Source organism: Sebastes fasciatus, chromosome 17, assembly GCF_043250625.1.
Source record: "Sebastes fasciatus isolate fSebFas1 chromosome 17, fSebFas1.pri, whole genome shotgun sequence".
Classification (NCBI taxonomy): domain Eukaryota; kingdom Metazoa; phylum Chordata; class Actinopteri; order Perciformes; family Sebastidae; genus Sebastes; species Sebastes fasciatus.
Window position 1 is genome coordinate 4,089,264 of NC_133811.1, and position 19,800 is coordinate 4,109,063.

A 19,800-nucleotide genomic window follows, 5' to 3' on the forward strand; every position below is an offset into this window, starting at 1 on the left:
CCAAACTGTTTTCCTTGTGCACACACACACACACACACACTTTTCCAGGACTCAGTAAAACACAACAGACACATACTCGAGCAAACACACACACATGCTTCCACACACTCATAGCTGACGTGGGCTGAGTTCTGTGCACGGCTCCTTCTGGAACAGCTGGTATCCATCTGTGGTTGCCGTTGCTCTGGCTGCTGCTGCTGATTTCTTCTTCCTGCTGCTGTAGGCACCGTGGCTGCCCTGAGAGGACACAGAGACCGGCCCGCTGCAACCCATTCATGAGCTCTGCTGCAGCAGTCACACTCTGGGAATCACACTGAGTAGATCGATAGTGAGGCTCTGACTGATGACAAGCACACCGGCCCTCAGCATGGATATCCTGACAGCCTGGGCCATCACGAACCCGGCTGTGGCCCGGCTCCTCTGGGTCCTGGTTCTGGTGCTGGCCACCCTCCTGATCTGGCTCTTCTTCTTCTGCTGCTACAGCTGGAACCAGAGATCCTCGCCCTCCATGGAGAGGTACCTGGCAGGTAGGTGGGCCCTCATCCCCTCACCTCCCCCTCTTGTGGGGGTGTGTGTGGAGGCCTCTGACAGGCTTACAACAACACTCTGCTGCTTACTGTGAAGCTTTAACTTCAATTCAGGCTCAGTTTTATGAGGAGGAACACTCAGTGGAAATGCTTTTTTTTTTTTTTCCCAAAGTCCAGTAATTGTAAATTGTTAGTGTTTCCTTTCCAAGGACTGCAGTATACACATTTTCCAGAAACTGCCAGCTCGTGTTGGCTCTGCATCCGTTTTGTGGTTCTGATTCCTGTTTAAATGTGCTTTTACCCACGTGAGAGGATACAATGGGGCTTTCATACTTTTTAGTACAATAAAACAAGTTTATTTTTAGTACACTGTCACGCTTTTCTGTTCAGCTAGGAATGGGAAAGTACACTTGAGCGTTGCACCACACTCCAGAATGTGAGCTTAATGATATGTTATAACTTTGACATGATGTAACATCGTGGGTCTACATGCATGCACAAGCCTACAAGTTACTTGCAGAGTCATTGTAACATGCATGTACACTGCAAGAAACATGGCTCTGTGTCATCTCTGCTGCATAATGCACATTTTAAAGCACTTACTTTTATCATGATAGTAGTAGAAATAAAGATTATTAACCTACATTTTTTGTTCTGTCTGAGGTAATAATGATTTTATTTTTTCCATACAGTGATGGCTAAGCACTCCAAATCTAAAGCTTCAACTCAGGTGAGTAAATCTATCTCCTAAGAGCGACTTTGTTCAGTCTGTTTAATGAACTACTACAAAATGTGAACACCTCATACCTTACATTCCTGTATAACCGTGATGTACTCCTCAAAGTGCACTGTGCTTTTATTATCACACAGTAGCACGTCAGCTTGTAATGCCTACTTCAGACATCAGAGGTCCTCGTTCACTTGCACTTTGCTCAGTTTCATACCACCAGCCTGAGGACGAGAGGAGCACACAAGACCAGCAAGCTTGACACGTTCATTATACTGAACCATTATTATTCAGTGGTATGACATGGTTGAACCTTTCCTCTACCATGTCACACACATTTAAACTGAGTGTTAGTTGTTTAAATATAATTTTTCTTTCTTTCAAAGGTCTTTTACTTGATTGTCAATAAGGAGTTAAACAGTAACTGTACGGGAATTTCAGTTTTTCTGAACAACACTCACCTGGGTTAAAACACATCCATCTGCTAAAACAAAAAACAAATGCACAGGCAACCACAGCTGATAACGGATGATATATTCGAAATTATGGATGAATAAAGTTGAAATTATAATAACAATATAGAGAGAATATCTATAATATACCTTAAAGGTCCCATATCGTGCTCATTTTCAGGTTCATATTACGTATTTTGTGTTTCTACTAGAACATGTTTACATGCTGTAATGTTAAAAAACACATTATTTTCCTCATACTGTCTGTCTGAATATACCTGTATTCACCCTCTGTCTGAAACGCTCTGTTTTAGTGCATTTCAACGGAGTTGTGTTGCTAGGCAACAGTTTAGGTCCATGTTTACTTCCTGTTAGCTGATGTTATTTACATACACTGCAAAGAAATAAACTGGGACACATTTAAAATGTTTACGTTTAAAATCGCGCAATGGTCTAAATATTGTAGATTTGTGACATCACAAATGGACAGAAATCCTCACGGCTTGTTTCAAACGCACAATTTCTGAATACGGGCTGTGTGTGTTTCTCCGTATATTGAGCTTTTTGATAGTTTAACAGTATTTATATAGCACTTAAACCTGCTTTATAATGTAAAAGACCTGAAAATCTCCCTTTTTACAATATGGTCCCTTTAATAATAACAGAAAAAGTCAAGACATAATGGAAATAGAAAATGAATAAATAGGATAGGAATATAAACAGTATATATATATCAATTAGATTAATTAATAAAAAAAAATTATAAAATAAAATAATAAAAATAAAAAAGCAACTAAGATTACTGTAGTAGGTTTCTCAAAAAATAAGAAGAAGAGGCGCCACAAAATGTAATTTTTTGAAGTCATGCTTGCATGCCATAATGCCTTGAAGAGACCATATTGGAGGATTTTACCACAGTTTCATCACAGCTCTTAATATAGTGACTGTCAGTGAATGTGAATTTGCGTATCTAAACCTAAATTGAACATCTTTTGAGAATAAATAAATAAATAAAGACCAACAAAGCTCTGGTGGATTAGGCCTTGATTGGTACCTCTTTGGAAACAAGTGCCACATTCTTCAGTTTTCAATAAAGCTGCCTTGCTTTCAGGAGCGCCTCCCTTTAACTAGGTTTGATGCTTTGAAATGAACACACAGCTTGGAATGAGTTCTTAAAGCAGGTCAGCAGCATTTAAATTGGTAAACATAGACACCTCTATCGTCTCTCTCTATATATATTTATATAGAGTCAATGCCTGCACATCATTGTCAAGCATTGAGAAGGTGTGGAGCTATTTGTTCAACACACTATGAAATGGAAATAATCATATTTTTTAAACATGACTAAGAGTCTCTGTGAGGTTATACTCTGTTGTACTTCCAGGCACCCCAGTGCTATGAGCTAAATGCTGACGTTAAAGGGGAACACCACCTAAATTAAGAATTCCTATATGTTGTTTCCGTGGCCTAGTAAAGTTCAATCAATATTTGTGAACACGAGCTCCTCTCTCTCAAAGAAACCAGAGAAGTAAGTCTCAAACTGGTGATGTCATCAAGTATAAAGTCTGGAGTTGCTCAATAGACAATGAATGGGAGACCCACAGAATGTTTGTTTTCTTTTTTTATACCCAAATGAGCTTTATTGTATTGAAATGTTCTCAGTTGTGAAACAAAAAACATACCCATATACTCAGAACATTCCCCTGGGTGCTCTCAGTGCCGTCGTTATCTTTCCCAATTCATCGTCTACGGAGCAGTTCCACACTTTATACCCTATAGCATCACGAGTTTGAGTTTTAACACTCTAGTTTTCGGATTTGGGAGAGAGTTGTTGTACTTTATATTTATAGTAATATTTACTAATATTTTTTGGACTGTCTTCGACCATAGGAATAACATGTATACATTTTGAAATTGGGCCTAGTTCCTCTTTAACATGCTCACAATGACAGCGCTATCATTTTGATGTTTAGCAGGTGTAAAGTTTACCATGTTCACCATCTTATTTAGTTAGTATTAGCATGCTAACATTTGCTAATTAGCAAGGTACAGCTGAGGCTGCTGGGAATGTCAGTTTTGGAGGTAAAGTCAATAAAAACTTTGACCTGATGATGGCGTTAGATGAGAAGTTAAGGAATAACCAAACAATTCATCCTGAGGGGAACGCAAATATCTGAAACCAAATTTCATAACAATCCAACAGTTGTTGAGGCATTTCACTGAAAACCACAAGTGAACCTCGTGGTGGCGTTTGAGGGGAACAATCAGGGAATCACTGGGAACAATGAATATCAATGTCCGTATCACATTTTGTGTCAATCCATTCAGTAGTGCTGAGATATTTCAGTCTGGACTAGGGAAGCTCATTTTGAAAAAATGTCTTAACCGATAACCGACCCTCGTTAAACGATTATTAACCGTTAACCGACAAGATTTGTGCTCGTACCAGCTACAGGAACACAACAGATATTGGTTGACGGGAGTCCCCAGTTCACCGTCCGGGAGCGTTAACTTAGCAGCTACGATGCTGCGAGTAGTGTCGCGGACATTTCCCAGTAAAAGTCTCCACCGCACATTAAGTTTAGTTTAGCAGGTTGTCAGCTGTGTGTCTGCCCAGCGTAACGATACTTTGTCTGCCCGGCGTAACTTTAGTGAGTGTCCAATAGTGTGTGTATTTGTGCTACGTTAGCAGCTCTAGCATTGCCTGTGCTCGCCACTGCACACGTAGTCTGCGTTTCCAACAGACCGTGTGTGTGTGTGTTGGCGGTGAGTGTGAGGTTGTTGGTGTGAATGTAGGTGTAGCAGTGAGCAATCTTTTTTTTTCTTTCCGTTAGCTTAGAATGAGTCCTTCATATGGAGCGGGTCCTCTTCACGGAGTCCGCCATGTTGCTCTACCAAGTTTCTACGGTAGCCCAGAACGGACAAACCAAACACTGGCTGTAGAGAGAGACTTTTGCGCTTTTACGTTAACTGAAGGCCACCATAGTTCTCCGACACGCTTGTGAAACATTATCCGCAGAGTGACTTCCGTTGCTCCTAAAGTAGTTTTATTACGGTATGGATGGCCTCTGAACGAGGCAAGGTTTTGCACTCGGCGGCTCGTGTTACCGCAGTCTTGGAAAGGGAGGAGTGAGCGGAGGGGTATACTCAGTCGGTTGCAATCTGTAACCACACCACTAGATGTCATCAAATCCTGCACACTGGACCTTTAATTTTGCTGACGTGTGTAGCACTGCAGTGATTCAACCTGCAGCGTTTCCTGTTTTTAAATGTGATGCTCTCTTTCAGTAATAAGAGGAAGTGATGCATTTAATGTTTCCAGCATGAGCAACAGTGTTTTCTTTATAAATACAAGAGGAACTGGCATTCGCTGAAAACAAAGTACATTGTTCTTACTCAGTCCCAGTCATTTGACCATGACATGCAACATCTACTACAGTGTGTGTAGCATACAAGTCATGCAATATAAATGCAATATGCCTTCAGCTTTAGCCCCGTCTTGTCCCATCTTGTTGCATACATAATTTCTATATAGTACTGTAATATAACCTCTCCGCAGCTGCAGCTTTATCACCCTGCAGTTCCACTGCAAAGTATCCTGCAAGTGGGTTCATGTTATACTGAGAGATCTGTCACTGTACTGGCCTCGCTCAGTGTGTTTTGGCACCGTCATTATGAGTGTTGTTACACAGTGGAGAAACACTGTGCTGTCACTGTGTGTGATAAGTTTGAGAGGCTCTCTGAAATGCCTCCATGAGTGAAGCCCTTTGTCTGTTTGGCACTAACATGCCAACAGAGGTCCATTTCTTCCTGTAGCAGCCAGAGAATATGGACAAAGAGACATGTGAGGTCTCTGTCTGAAGAACAGAGCCACACACAGTAACCAACGGAATGCTGTGACCATAAGTTATTAGGCTGTCAGTCTGTTATGAATCCGATCACATTGAAGAAAATGCCCACAAAGTATTTGTACCCAAATATCAAAGTATGTGACTATGGAGAACACATGGATCTCATTGTGGTGAAAGCTAAATACTGTATAAGCATGCATGCACTTCCATGTCTTGGAAGAGTGGTCACACTACGATCGATTTAATGCAAAAATGTCTTAAAAGGACAGTAGGAGGCTGTGGGAGGGTCCGTAGATCATGATCTACTGCCGGTTCAGAGGTTACCTTACATTTCAATCTGTCACACTGTAAGATATGTGAATGATTTCATTATGTGACGTTCAACAGCTGTATGAAAGAAAGGCGTGTTCATTTTTTTTGTACAATGGAAATGTCACTCACACATTCTTTGGGTTTTAAATCATAGTAAAGAAAGTTACGGTGGCCCTGAGAGCTCAACACACTGCAACTTAAAGGGGACATATCCACGCTCATTTTCAGGTTCATACTTGTATTTTGGGTTTCTACTAGAACATGTTTACATGCTTTAATGTTCAAAAAACACATTATTTTTCTCATCCTGTCTGTCTGAATATACTGTACCTGTATTCACCCTCTGTCTGAAATGCTTCGTTATAGCACCTGTCTCTTTAAGACCCTGTCTTGAAAAAGCTCAGTCTGCCCTGATTGGCTAGCGAGAAAAATTGGGGTTGATATATATATATATATTCTGATGAGCCTGCATGTAACATAGGAAGGGGAACCAAATCTGAATGGCTTGTTGAATCACATGTTTTCTGATCTAGGCAGCCCACAAAAAACGGACTGGGTTGTCTTATTTCACTCCAGATACCCAAATGTATGTGTATAAGCACTGGAAGTGAGTTTTTCATGATAAGTCCCCTTTAAAAAAACAAATTAATGAAGTTGTTTGCTGCAGGGCATTGTACTTTCGAGGCCAATATAGAAAGGACTAAGACAATCACTCCTTTTAAAATATTGCATTCCTAAAAACTCTCAACTGCTGTTTAGTGCATGATAAGATAAAACAGAACGTTATTAATCCTGAAAGAAATGATTGACAGTTCATGACTCCTCCCAAAGTCTGCTGAGCGATGACCAAATGATATAAAAATAACTGTCATTTGACATATAATAGACTCTACTGTCTGATTTATAATCTTAAAGGTCCCATATCGTGCTCATTTTCAGGTTCATACTTGTATTTAGTGTTTCTACCAGAACATGTTTAAATGCTGTAATGTTAAAAAAAAACATTTTCCTCATACTGTCTGCCTGAATATGCCTGTATTTATCCTCTGTCTAAAACGCTCCGTTTTAGTGCATTTCGACAGAATTGCGACGAAATTGCAACAGAATTAAGTATGCTAGGCAACAGCTTGGGTCCATGTGTACTTCCTGTCAGCTGATGACATTCACATACACTGCAACCAGGAATAAACTGGGACACATTTAGAATGTTTATGTTTAAATCTGTGTAAAGGGTCTAAATATTGTATATTTGTGAAATCACAAATGGACAAAAATCCTGACAGCTTGTTTCAAATGCAGAGTTTCTGAATACGGGCTGTGTGTATTTCCTTGTGGATTGAGCGTTTCAATACTTTCACAGTATTTATATCGGACTTAAACCTGCTTTATGATAAAAAAACTAAAAAAACATGAAAATCTCACTTTTTTATAATATGGGACCTTTAAAATATAGCAGATCCGTTCCGTAAAAGCTATAATCACGATGCCAAGTAAGAACGTAGCTTAGGTAACTTACTTAAAAGTTCCAAAGTTTCCATTCAATTAAATCCGATTTTTCACTTGGGTGCAAAAACCTCATTGGATGTAGTTATATTCGCCTTCAGGGAATTTCAGCAGCAGGAAAAACAAAACCCCATTTGTTTACCTGACAGCACTAATCACAATCAATGGCCTCTGAATAAGGAGGCTTTTGTCCGGCTCAGTCAGTGCATGCCAGATATCAAGAGTTGCTGTTTTCCAGTGCTGAGATCTGTAATTGCAGAGTGGATTTTTCCTCAAAGCAAACATTAAAAATGAGCCTTAATGTGGAAATAAAAAACTGAGCTTGGTTCCATGTGGGATGGTGGATGCTATGTTACAGTGAACTGTGTTTTCGGCAGAATGGGGAACATCTCGTTGTAGCTGAAGCTCCAACTGAAGCCTTTAAATAAATGTCAGAGAGGCAGCTGAAACAGTAGGGACAACTCTGCTCTGATGGTCAGGTTAACAATAATGTGAATGCATCCTGTAATTTCAGAGGAAGAAAAAGCCTAAAGAGAAGCCAGTTGCTTGTGTCCAGTCAGAGGAAGCTGTGGTGAAGGAGTCTGTGGCCCTTGGACAGGAGCCACCGCGTCCGGCAGTCAGGAAAAGGAAGAGACGACCTCTCAAAGTCGGCATGGAAACTGTGACTGCAGTGAGATCACAGAAGGTGAGGAATGTTTCTCCACTGTGTGTCATCAAAGGCCTCGTTTCCCGGCGTTTTAGGATCACTTTCTCCACTGTGGTTGGTTTAATGAGGCCGTTTTTTGGACGTTTTTAACTCAACTGTCCTAAACTAGAAGCAGAAATAACTAATGCATGTTGATCTTTCAGTCTTTCAGTTCACTTCACTGTGATGATTTTGCTTGGCATTGGGGTGTCTGAGGAAACGGAAGGACTGCTTCTTTAGCCAAATATTGTATTTTACTGTGGCTATGAAGGCAGTATATTCATAATAGTGATTGACAGGAAATATACTTAAGGTGTGTTTTTTTCTCAATGTACTTAGCACATATGAATTACTGTATACTATACTGAGTGCAGATTAAAGCTGATCACAATATAGTGTACTTATTTGTATTAATTTTTTACCTTTAAAGGAACAGTGTGTATCTATTGGCAGAAATGGAATATAATATTAATAAGTAGTGAGACCCGAAGGAAAGGAGGCTAAATAATGCTCCTAAGTTAGGCCACATTTTGATGAGGAAAAACTTTCATGGCCATTTTCAAAGGTGTCCCTTGACCTCTGACCTCAAGATATATATAAATGGGTTCTATGGGTACCCACGAGTCTCCCCTTTACAGACATGCCCACTTTATGATAATCACATGCAGTTTGGGGCAAAAACCATGCCGTTTTTTTCATACCATATAAATGTGTTATCTTTGCATATTCTAAAACGGTGTATTTTAATATTTCTGCATACTGGGGTCCGTAAACTGTCTTGAATTACATAAATTGGGTATCAATGTAAAGGTGAGATTGTTGTGGATCCAATGGGCCCAACTGTATTCATGTGTGATGATGTTAGTCCCCATAGGAGACATTTCATTGTAGTGAGACCATTTCTTGAGACTTGACTTCCCTGTATAAAATGACCTGTGGTGACCTCTAGGATAATCACAGCCTCATGAAACTTTACAGCCAAAAACTAGAGACATAGAGCATTCAGAGGACGGATGGCTTTCCTGGGTGGGTTGATACGCTTTCCAATTTATTTTAATTAATTCATTCATTTATTCCTATTTATTTCTGATTTATGACTAGAGCAATTTTACACCAGCGCTGAGCTGCATCTCAAATTAATCTTCAGGTTCCCAGCTTTCAGATGATGTACACCACTTCTATGTAACATCTGCTATCTCCCCCTAAAGACCCCCTGAACCCCCCTAAAAATTATGGTCAATTGTGGGTCTCAGAGGGTTAATAAGTGTTTTCTTTAGTGTATAATTACCTGAAAATAGGAATGTTTTCTTTACCTTAGAACAGTGATCTCAAACTCAATTTCCCTGGGGGCCGCTGGAGGCAGAGTCTGGGTGAGGCTGGGCCGCATCAGGTATTCCACAAAAAAAGCTTTGTTAAAAAAAAAACAATCTTCTCAAACGTCATTATTAACAGTTCTTTAACTTGAATGGGTTCTTCTGAACATGAACTGTCCTGAACATGAATGGAACATTGAAGAACATGAACGGTTCTTCTGAACATGGCCTCTATTGCGTCTCCCACTTTTCCTGAAATTGTCTGTGCTCGTCACCAACCTTTCTCTTCACTGCAGGCTTTGAAAAAGACATGATTGGGGCTGTGTGACAAGATATATATTCATTCCACTTGGTGTCACTCCGCAATAAAGTTGTGCCTGCTGTGTTTGTGTTGCTCTGCAATTACACCACCAAACCGCTAGTTGGCGGCGGCGTCTCTATGAGTTTCCTTCTTCTTCTTCTTCTTCTTGTACTACAAACAGAAACTGAGGGAGTTGGAGCTAATAACTGTTGAACCACAGAACTTTTACTGACATTACTGGAACGCCGAAAAGAGAAAATATATCTGAGTGGATTTGTGTGAACAAACATTGAAAAGATGGAGGCAGAGAGAAGTAGAACTTGGTCCTGGCCGCTCAGCATCGCTGAGAGACTGGACCAATCACAGCTGTTGCGGTCTGCGTCGCCGCGACGTGTAGTTACATTTCTAGAGAGGTGCACGTCAGGCTACGGCGTCGATTCAACGCAGAAGTATAAATCAAGCTTTAATCAAGCTTATGCGATGTTACACGGGCGCCGCCATAGTTGTTGTGAAATGTTTCTCTGCTTGCATCAAGCCCGGCCGATTGCCCGCCCCCGGGAGCCATATACCCCACTGTGATGGGTAGGTTCGTTCAGCTCGGGCTCGCGCAACAAAGGGACCTTCCACACACAACGCGGCAAAGTGCCATTCACATAAATCTCGCGGGCCGAGGGTGCCTGGTTAGCTCAGTTGGTAGAGCGGGCGCCCATGTAACAAGACTTGGTCCTGACCGCGGCGGCACGGGTTCGAATCCGGCCTGTGGCCCTTTCCGCATCCACTCTCTCTCTCTCTCCCCCCTTTCCAAGACTCTATCCACTGTCCTGTCAATAAAAATGAAAAAATGCCCCCCAAAAAAAAAACTTTGCGGGCGCACTAACATTAAACTTTCATATCAAGGTGGGGGCCACAAAATGTCGTCTTGCGGGCCGCAATTGGCCCGCGTGCCGCGAGTTTGAGACCCCTGCCTTAGAATGATATATATGATATTATATATATATATATATATTATATCTACATACAGGTCAGGTCCTCTTCATGGAGCCGGCCGCCATGTCTCTACAGTAGCCCAGAACGGACAAACCAAACACTTGCTCTAGATAAGGCCATTCACGTTTTCACATTTTCGCGTCGCCCACTGTAGTTCTCCTACACACTTGGCACACGGGAGAATTTTCATGTGGTTGAAAATCTGCAACCTCACTGCTAGATGTGGCCAAATCCTACACACTGCACCTTTAAATTGAATTTAAAATATGTTTTATGTAGTAGTTAAAGGGACTGTTTGTAAGAATCAGAAATTGCTTGTTAACAGTGACACCTGGGGCCGTTAAGTCACCGAAAGTCAGTGTCCTGTTGCCCGCGCTTGCGCTTGCATGCTCGCTCTACATTGACATGAACGAGCATCGCTCAAAACAGTGATGCAACACACGTCAGCTAAAACCACAATATCACTCTATATTTCAGCTGCTTGGCAGTAATGTTAGCTGACCAGACGAAGGTCTCTCCATGAATCAATGCTGATCCTAGTGTTGGCTTTTCCTGCTTCAGCCTCCCGACCGCGGCCGGAGAGAACAGGGAAGGCACCGGAGTTTTGGTCGGAGACGATAACGTTTCTCTCTGCCGAGTCCCGTCACTTCACAAGACACGGGAAACCTCTGTTGGTCTGGAGGAGCTGCAGCAGTTATTTCTGCACAAACGTCCACTAGATATTCTCAGAGCTAAACTAACTCTTCTGCAGTGTGGAGTGTGCGCGCATGCACGTGAGAGCGGAGCGAAAGAGCAAGAACAAGCGCGGTGTGTGAGGGAAGGCAGGCAGAGGAGCAGAGTACAGCAGAGACACTGGCTCTGGAGACCAAAGCTATGGTCTCCCCCGCGTCCTCCGACCGCGACCAACACTGTTTAACAGACGGGCTTCACTAGATACAACTTTGCGGTTTTGGTGCTTCCGTGTAGTTTGTGTTGGAGTCTGAGTCTGAACAGCGTAGCCACACGCGAGCATTCATGGGACACCGACCCGCAATGATTTATCTGTGTAAGAAGTTACAAACAGTCCCTTTAAAAGTGCAAACTTCACACTTGGAGGAGCAGGAGTATTTAGAGTTCTGATAAAAAGCTTTTATTGGTCACAGTACTTGTTCATGACTGAATGATTTACCACGGCATCGTTCACCTTCCTCTGAGCTCCGCCGCTCTCTGGCTCTCATGAAGCACATGGTTGACCCTTTCAGCACAATGGGTACAAAGCTGGCCCGGACGTTGGCATACAGAACTGCATGTCATACGCATCGTTTGTGAATACAAGAATGGGCCGAGGGTGGGATCGAGCCAGCACGTCACCCCCCCCCCCCCCCCACCCGACCCCTCAGCCCCCGACCCCTCCATGCCCATTGATTTATTCTACAAGCGGGAGAACTAATAATGTAGTAGGGCCACACAAACAAGCAATCTATCATTCATGGTGTTGTGATTACGTAATGGCTCAGCATGACAGTTTTTAATTTGACTCAGCACAACTTGGCCGCGTTTAGAGCGAAGAAGAAACTTGAAAAACAGAATAAACAACTTGCACGGCAAAAGGAAACTAAATGGAACAGATTTATTAAATAATAGCATTTTTAAGGCATCAAAGTGCAGGTGGAGGTCCAGCTGGCAGACACCAAACACATACAGTCTACAGTACTGCTTTCATAAACGTTCGACTGCAGTTGCTCATATTTACTTATTTTTTTATTTTGGCAGTTTCCGTCCTCCATAAGGAATAACAGTTATGCATTTTGAAACTGGGTATAGTTCCCCTTCAACACGACCAAGATTCAAGATTCCTTTATTGTTATATCTCATACAGGTACAAGAGAGAAACATTCTTTTGTTTTGGCTCCTCGACATAGCGGCATAAAAGCAATAAAATTAACCTCGAAGTTGAAGGCATTTGTCCAAAACCAGCTGGCAAAATTATTAACTTTTTTTTTCTTCATTTAACCCCCAAAAAACATTTTTAATCATACTGTTGACTTGAAGCTTGAGTGGAAAACTAACTCCAGTTTTGTCCAGAGCACACACACATAGGGGTTCAAAATGACAGATCCCATATGTACAGTAAGTGTATATAAAATCAATGTCATCACAGCATGTTTTGTATGCCAGCAGCCATCTGTTTCCACATACAGGACAGATGCTGAGCTCAGCAGAAGTGTGCTGGCATATTGCCTCTCCTGTAACATCATCCTGAAGGTGTGAAGTTCAAGGGAACAGTAGAATCCCCCTGTGTATGGAAATATAATGGATTTATGATTTATTCACTCCAAATAAGAAACAATAGTTCATATATTTCTCCCACAAGCTTGAAATGAAACCACTCTAGTTGGGTGTAACGTGTGGAGAAGCAGCTCCCTCCGCAATCTGCTATCAACCTGATCTGAGCTCAGTTTTCACATGATGCGCGCACCGAGCACGCGATCACATCTCTCCTCTCATCTTCATCCATCCTAATGCGGGCCTGCTGCTGTTTATATAGCGACAACTCCGCTGCAGTTGTATAGCCTACTATAGCAGGGGAGGCATGCAGGCTGAGGGAGCAGCAGCAGCAGCAGCAGCAGACTCTACCTATCTGATGCTCGACCCGCAGCAGCCCGGATCAGTGCAGGTCTGAGCGGCTGGAGGCTTTTGGCTGGAGGCTGGACATCCCACCTCCAGGAGGATACCGCAGGACGCAGGCGCGACTCCCGCTGCTGCGGCTGAGAGGAGGATGCTTCTCTAAGTTTGAGCGGATCTAACTGGGACAAATTAATCCACCGACGGTATCCACCACACTGCGATAAACAGATTTTGCGATTGTTCATCTGGGACCAAATCAGCACGTCATCCTGGATATTTTCAGCGTGAGTAAAAGCAGGAATACAGATAATTCATAATTCATGTTTTGCCGCATCGTTGACGCTGTTAATCACATGATTTAGTGTCATTGAAAGAAACTGCAGATTAGAAATTATCCGACCTGTCACCACTGTGAGGAAATGCTATAGTGTTTTCTTTTTTCTTTTTTTTTTGCACATCTTCCTAACCTGTCAGACAGCAGGTGCACCTCTCAGGTCTGTCATCATCACTGCGGCTCAGGTCAGATTCAGGTGTGGCGATGCGGTGCAGCTCAAAGCCTGAATGGGTTGCTTTTCTGGGATGGATCCAGATGTGACAGCCTTATCTGTCAAGTGATAATCAACAGATCCAGTCCTAATGAAGTCCATCAGTTGTTCACAGTTTAGAGGGGGGAAGACAGAGAGACAGAGTGTGAGTGTGAGAGAGAGAGGAGCCTCAGTCAGCTGTCAGTGTTATTCAGACACTGTTCATACCACCACACACCACTTAACTTTCTTCCATTTCCAAGTCCTGAGACTTTCAGCAGCATGCTCTCTACAGCTACTCACGGTTGCCTGGTAACTACGGATCACCCTGATGCTTTTCAGCTCGCTTGGGTGAAGGCCATACAAGAATGTCAGTCTGAATAGTAATGGGTTTAGAGGCAGGACCTGAGAGAAGTGATTGGTCATTAGAGGTGTTTATTAGGTGTATTTAAAGGGACAGTGTGTAGGATTTGGCGGCATCTAATGGTGTGGTTGCAGATTGCAACCAACTGAGTACACCAACATGGTGGATTCCTTGAAGAGGATCGGCTCCCTATGTAGATATGAAGGGCTCATTCTAAGCTAACGGAAACACAACGATTCTTAGTTTCAGGTGATTATACACAAATGAAAACATAGTTCTGAATATTATATTTAAAAAGTTACACACTGTTCCTTTAATTGTCTCAAAGTCAAAGCAGTGGATGATTTCAGCTGAATAGATCAGTGCTCTGCAGTACAGTGATAATGAATTCACAGATTACCTTAAACATGAAAAAGGCTCACACTTTGCCGCCTGACTGACTAAAGGATTCTGTATATTGAGGCTATTCGTATGCATATGTGATAACTTTCAGTGGTTCCTTGAGGCCATCTCTGCTGTGTGTAAGGGCTTTTTTTAGAAGCTATGAATTTTTTAACATGGCTCCCTCACTGTATGTAGCTCTAGCCTTCCAAACAACCCAGTCCGCATTCTACTGTAGTATTCATACAGTATCTTGTATTGTACATGAAAGCCAAGCTGAACCCAAACACCAGTATTAGCTGACCAGTCAATAAATGCCCATCTGTCCATTAAGATGAGTCAATGAACTGCCGATGAAAGGTATTATGTGTTACTGCTCTGCTTTCAGAGGCAAATGCTGTTATTAGTTTGTATGTGAAATATTGATGTATGGCACGATAAGATGACTGGCAAAACACATGCTGTGCTAAATTTTGGCGAGGAAAAACTGACATGGCCATTTTCAAAGGGGTCCCTTGACCTCTGACCTCCAGATATGTTAATGTAAATATGTTCTATGGGTACCCACGAGTCTCCCCTTTACAGACATGCCCACTTTATGATAATCACATGCAGTTTGGGGCAAGTCATAGTCAAGTCAGCACACTGACACACTGACAGCTGTTGTTGCCTGTTGGGCTGCAGTTTGACATGTTATGATTTGAGCATATTTTCTTATGCTAAATGCAGTACTTGTGAGGGTTTCTGGACAATATCTGTCATTGTTTTTTGTTGTTAATTGATATCCAATAATAAATATATACATACATTTCCATAAAGCAAGCCAATTTACCCACTACCATGTTGATAACAGTATCAAATACTTGACAAATCTTTAAGATACATTTTGAACAGATAAAAAATGTGTGATTAGTTTGTGATTAATCGCGATTAACTATGGACAATCATGCAATTAATTAGGATTAAATGTTTTAATCGTTTGACAGCCCTAGTAATAATATGTCATGTGCAGAAGTTCAATGTCACTCTTTCTTCATTTCTAAAACAGCCTTTTGCTGTGCTCTGAATGAAATAAAGATATAATGACAACACAAGAATGAATAGTGTTGTGGTACTGCAGTTCTAACAACAAACAGTAAGTAGCCAAAATTGGCTAAATCGTAATCTGAATGTGAACCGAATCTGCTGCACTGTAGACATTACTCCCTTGACTTTGGTCCTGTCCAATCAGAGAGGCTGTGGCAGTGCAGCCAGCGCCCCTGTGGGGTGCATCCTGAGTGCTGGACGGTGACTCAGCTAAAAAAGGAAGCTGGGAGTGTGCTGGTGACGTTGTACAGTGCATCAGCAGCACCTGCTCTGCTCCTCACAGCAGCTCTCTGAAGGAGCCAGGGCTCAAGGATTTTGGTGAAAAACTCTCCTACTTCAGAGAGCAGTCTGAGCACCGGGCTGCAACACTGAGCTGTGTCCTATTTACTGCACATTAGGTCTAAATATAGATGCTCCAAATTATGGCACGGCAATCATTCGATATCATTGTTTATTAACCTTTTGTGGAATCATGTTATGATGGTATGATTGTATGGTGTTGCTAATATTAATCATGGTCAGATAACTGTAATTGAAAACTAAATAAGTTGTTGAAGTTGTTGTTTTGTTATGTGAACAGTTTTATCTGCATAACAGGGGATCACCTTTACCTGCCTTGAGCACCAATTTGATTACTTTATATGTGTGATACATTAGCCATACTGTGATATAGAAACATCAGAAAATTATTCTTATTAACATCACGACATGGATATCAGCCATACCGCCCAGTCCTGCTCCAGAATATTGTTTCAATCACTGACTTAAAATAATACCTTTAAGTGGTTATTTTAAGATATTTTTGTCTCCAGCCTGAATATGAGATGTTATTTTATTCTGGGAATTATTGAGGAAAAACTGGGTGTCGTATTGTATTTGGGGAGTAGACATTTTTATTCACAACTGCTGATATTTGTATGAATGGATGAGATGAGGACACCTGTGTTCACCTGAGGTTGCTTAAAGTTAGCCTGTTGCTTTAAGAGAGCGTTGCATTATGGGTTGTATTTAGCCTGATGTTAAGCTAGCGGCTGGAGAAACTGATTTAACTCTGCGCACTTTACTCAACCTGGATAACTGGACGAAAATGAAGAAACTGGTGGAATATCTGCACAGTATTGGACTATATGTATATATAACAAATAAATAACTGTTAAGAGGATCATTTAATAATCAGTAGAGGGCAGCAAAACGCCATTACAGCGTCTAGTCCGCCGAAGAAGAAGAAGACCGTCACCCAAGGCCCATGGAAAGAAGGCTGCGTCATGCGTCCTCAACGCGTCATATCTGGGGGGTTCTGCACATGCGCAGTAAAATCTGGTCCATACTCGCCGAACTTGAGCCAATCGCAACGCACGACCGCAGCTTCAGTTAACACTGCACATGCGTTATTCCCCGAACCTCAAGACCAGTGACCTAGCCTCCCTCTATGGGGCTTGACCATACCCGACCGTCAACAGGTGTTTCTATGATTAGCTAAATAGTCAGACTCAAACGTTTCTAGGTTAATTTAGCTAGTCCCGTTTAATGTTAACGTTATAATTTTTGCTGCCACAGAGGACTTTTACTGCTAAACCGAGCCGAGTCCCAACTTCTCAACCGCGAAATGGACTTTACAGAGTTGTCTGTCGGGTGGACAAGAAACAAGAATATGTCAGTGAGAGTCCAGCAGGAGGACGGTGAGTCCTCCCAGCTAGTGAGCTGTAAAGTTAGCTAACCAACAGTCAGAGGAAACATTTCAGTGGTCCTAAAACTCAGTCCTTCCTTCCAAAAGTTTGACGGGAGATTGTTTAAAGGGATTGTTTGTAAAAATCAGAAATGCTTGTTAACAGCGACACCTGTGGCCGTTAAGTCAACTAAAGTCAGCGTCCTGTCGCTCGCGCTTGTGCTCGCTCTACATAGACATGAACGAGCATCGGTCAAAACAGTGAGGAGACACACGTCAGCTAAAACCACAATATCACTCTATATTTCAGCTGCTTGGCAGTAATGTTAGCTGACCAGACGAAGGTCTCTCCATGAATCAATGCTGATCCTAGAGTTGGCTTTTCCTGCCTCAGCCTCCTGATCGCGGCCGGAAGGGAACAGGGGAGACACCGGAGTTTTGGTCGGAGACGATAACGTTTCTCTCTGCGAAGCACCGTCACTTCACAAGACACGGGAAACCTCTGTTGGTCTGGAGGAGCTGCAGCAGTTATTTCTGCACAAACGTCCACTGTACATTTACTAGATATTCTCAGAGCTAAACTAACTCTTCTGCAGTGTGTAGTGTGCGCGCATGCACGTGAGAGTGGAGTGAGAACGAATGCGGTGTGTGAGTGAAGGCAAGCAGAGGATCAGAGACTCTGGCCCTGGAGACCAAAGCTACTGTCTAAACCGCGTCCTCCGACCGCGGCCGACACTGTTTAACAGACGGGCTTCACTAGATAGAACTTTGCTGTTTTGGTGCTTCTGTGTAGTTTGTGTTGGAGTCTGAGTCTGAACAGCGTAGCCACACATGCATATGCGAGCGCGCGATTTATACGTGTAAGAAGTTACAAACAGTCCCTTTTAATAAACATGACTGAAAAACAGAATGACGGGAACTCTGTTAAAAGTTACTTAAGCCGTTTTTAACAGAAAGCCAAATGGCTGAATTCAACCGTTAGCATGTTGACTCTCTCCAAGATGGTAACTATAGCTAACGCTAGCTAACTAGTTAATGAGAGAGACCAGTAGTTTGTATTTGGATTATTTTTCCTGTAATTAGCTAACTAATTTATATACCCTTAGAATTGGTTTACTGTGGTTTTATCTAAATGTGACGATACATTTTGTGAAGGATGTAATGTAGTAACTGTTTAAAAGAGTTAACGTAACTTATTTGTTCAAAGTTTTTCTCGCCTTCAGAAAGTCCTCATCCAAAAACAAGTGTCACAAGAGCAGGTTTTATCTAATAATTTGGGCTAACGTGAAATATTTTGTAGAGGTTTGTTCTCAGGTATGTGTCATGATGGTAAAATGATTTTATTCCTGTAAACACTTAACAGACAATTTCTCAGTAGCTCCTCTGGCCTGCTTGAAAATTTGCTAAACAGGAAAAACACCTGCTGTTGTGATTTCTAGAAAAGTAAGCCTTGCCGTGGTGGCCTGGTACAGCATTCACAATAATACAGAATAGATTACAGGAATTACTAATTACTAATTAAGACTTTCTCCGTTCTGCTTTGAGAGGTTTTCTAACTCCATGTTTATCCCTATATCCATCCAGACCATGGAGGAGGTGAAGGACAAGCCCAAGAGGAGGCCTCTGGTCAGGGCTGCGTCAGAGGAGAGCTCCAGTGATCTGAGTTCAATAAGCTACTCTCCATCCCCTGGAGACACGCTGCCCTGGAACCTCCCCAAACACCATCGCATGAAGCGCTCCAAGTCAGCCTCAGGAGATGTGCTGGACCCAGCAGAAAGGGCTGTCATCCGCATCGCAGGTACAGTGCTCACACAAGAAAATGGAGGTAGAAGTGTCTGTGAGGGGGATGTATGAGTCAAAGCTTCTTAAAGGTCACCTATTATGCAAAATACACTTTTCCATGTCTTTTAAACATCAATATCTGTCCCCAGTGTGTCTACAGGCCACCATAGTATCATAAAAGACCATCCTCTCTCTTTTTCTCCTCCTCCGTTTGTCCGGAAATGGGTGCAGAAAAAAAATTCGCTTTTTTCCTTGTATTCTGACGTCATTAGAGAATGCAAGCCACGTGAGGGTTTCCTGGTCGAACCAGAGAGAACCTTCAGTAGCTGACCCCGCCCCACAGCGCGTCACTGTCTCTCCTCCTCAACCGAACTTGAGCAAAGTAGCTCCTACAGTTAGTCTGCAAGAACCAGCAGAACAGGCTTCATGTACTCCCATCATCTAAATATAACATGTTCATTCACAAAGGCTTTATGTAATTACACTGTTTAAACAGATGATATTTATATATTATATATATTTGATGTCATGCATGTAGCAGAATACAGGTAGTAAATAGTGACTTGTAAGCAACACAACACATTTCTGTTTCACAGTCAAACTTTATTTGAGTAGACAGATGACAATATTAATTATTCACAGCATTTGTAATCATCCCACCTGCAGTTATGTTAACATGGTACAGGAGAAAGTCTTCAGCTCTGGTAAACTATGGTAAGCTAAGCTCCGGTG

The 19,800-nt window shown here is 42.2% G+C and overlaps 1 protein-coding gene across 3 annotated transcripts in view; it reads left to right on the plus strand.

Moving 5' to 3' along the window:
• Positions 1–208: 208 nt before the first annotated feature.
• The window catches only part of pleca (plectin a), a 165,368-nt gene continuing 145,776 nt past the window's right edge, over positions 209–19,800 (plus strand). The window contains exons 1-4 of one of the 3 annotated variants that reach the window (XM_074614386.1): positions 209–527; positions 1,220–1,257; positions 7,887–8,057; positions 18,871–19,084. In XM_074614386.1, the coding sequence (XP_074470487.1) occupies positions 344–527; positions 1,220–1,257; positions 7,887–8,057; positions 18,871–19,084 (607 nt within the window). In that variant the 5' untranslated portion in view covers positions 209–343. Of the gene's footprint in view, positions 528–1,219; positions 1,258–7,886; positions 8,058–13,040; positions 13,550–18,870; positions 19,085–19,800 lie in introns of those variants that run through there. The other 2 variants (XM_074614384.1, XM_074614387.1) reach the window with 2 other exon arrangements.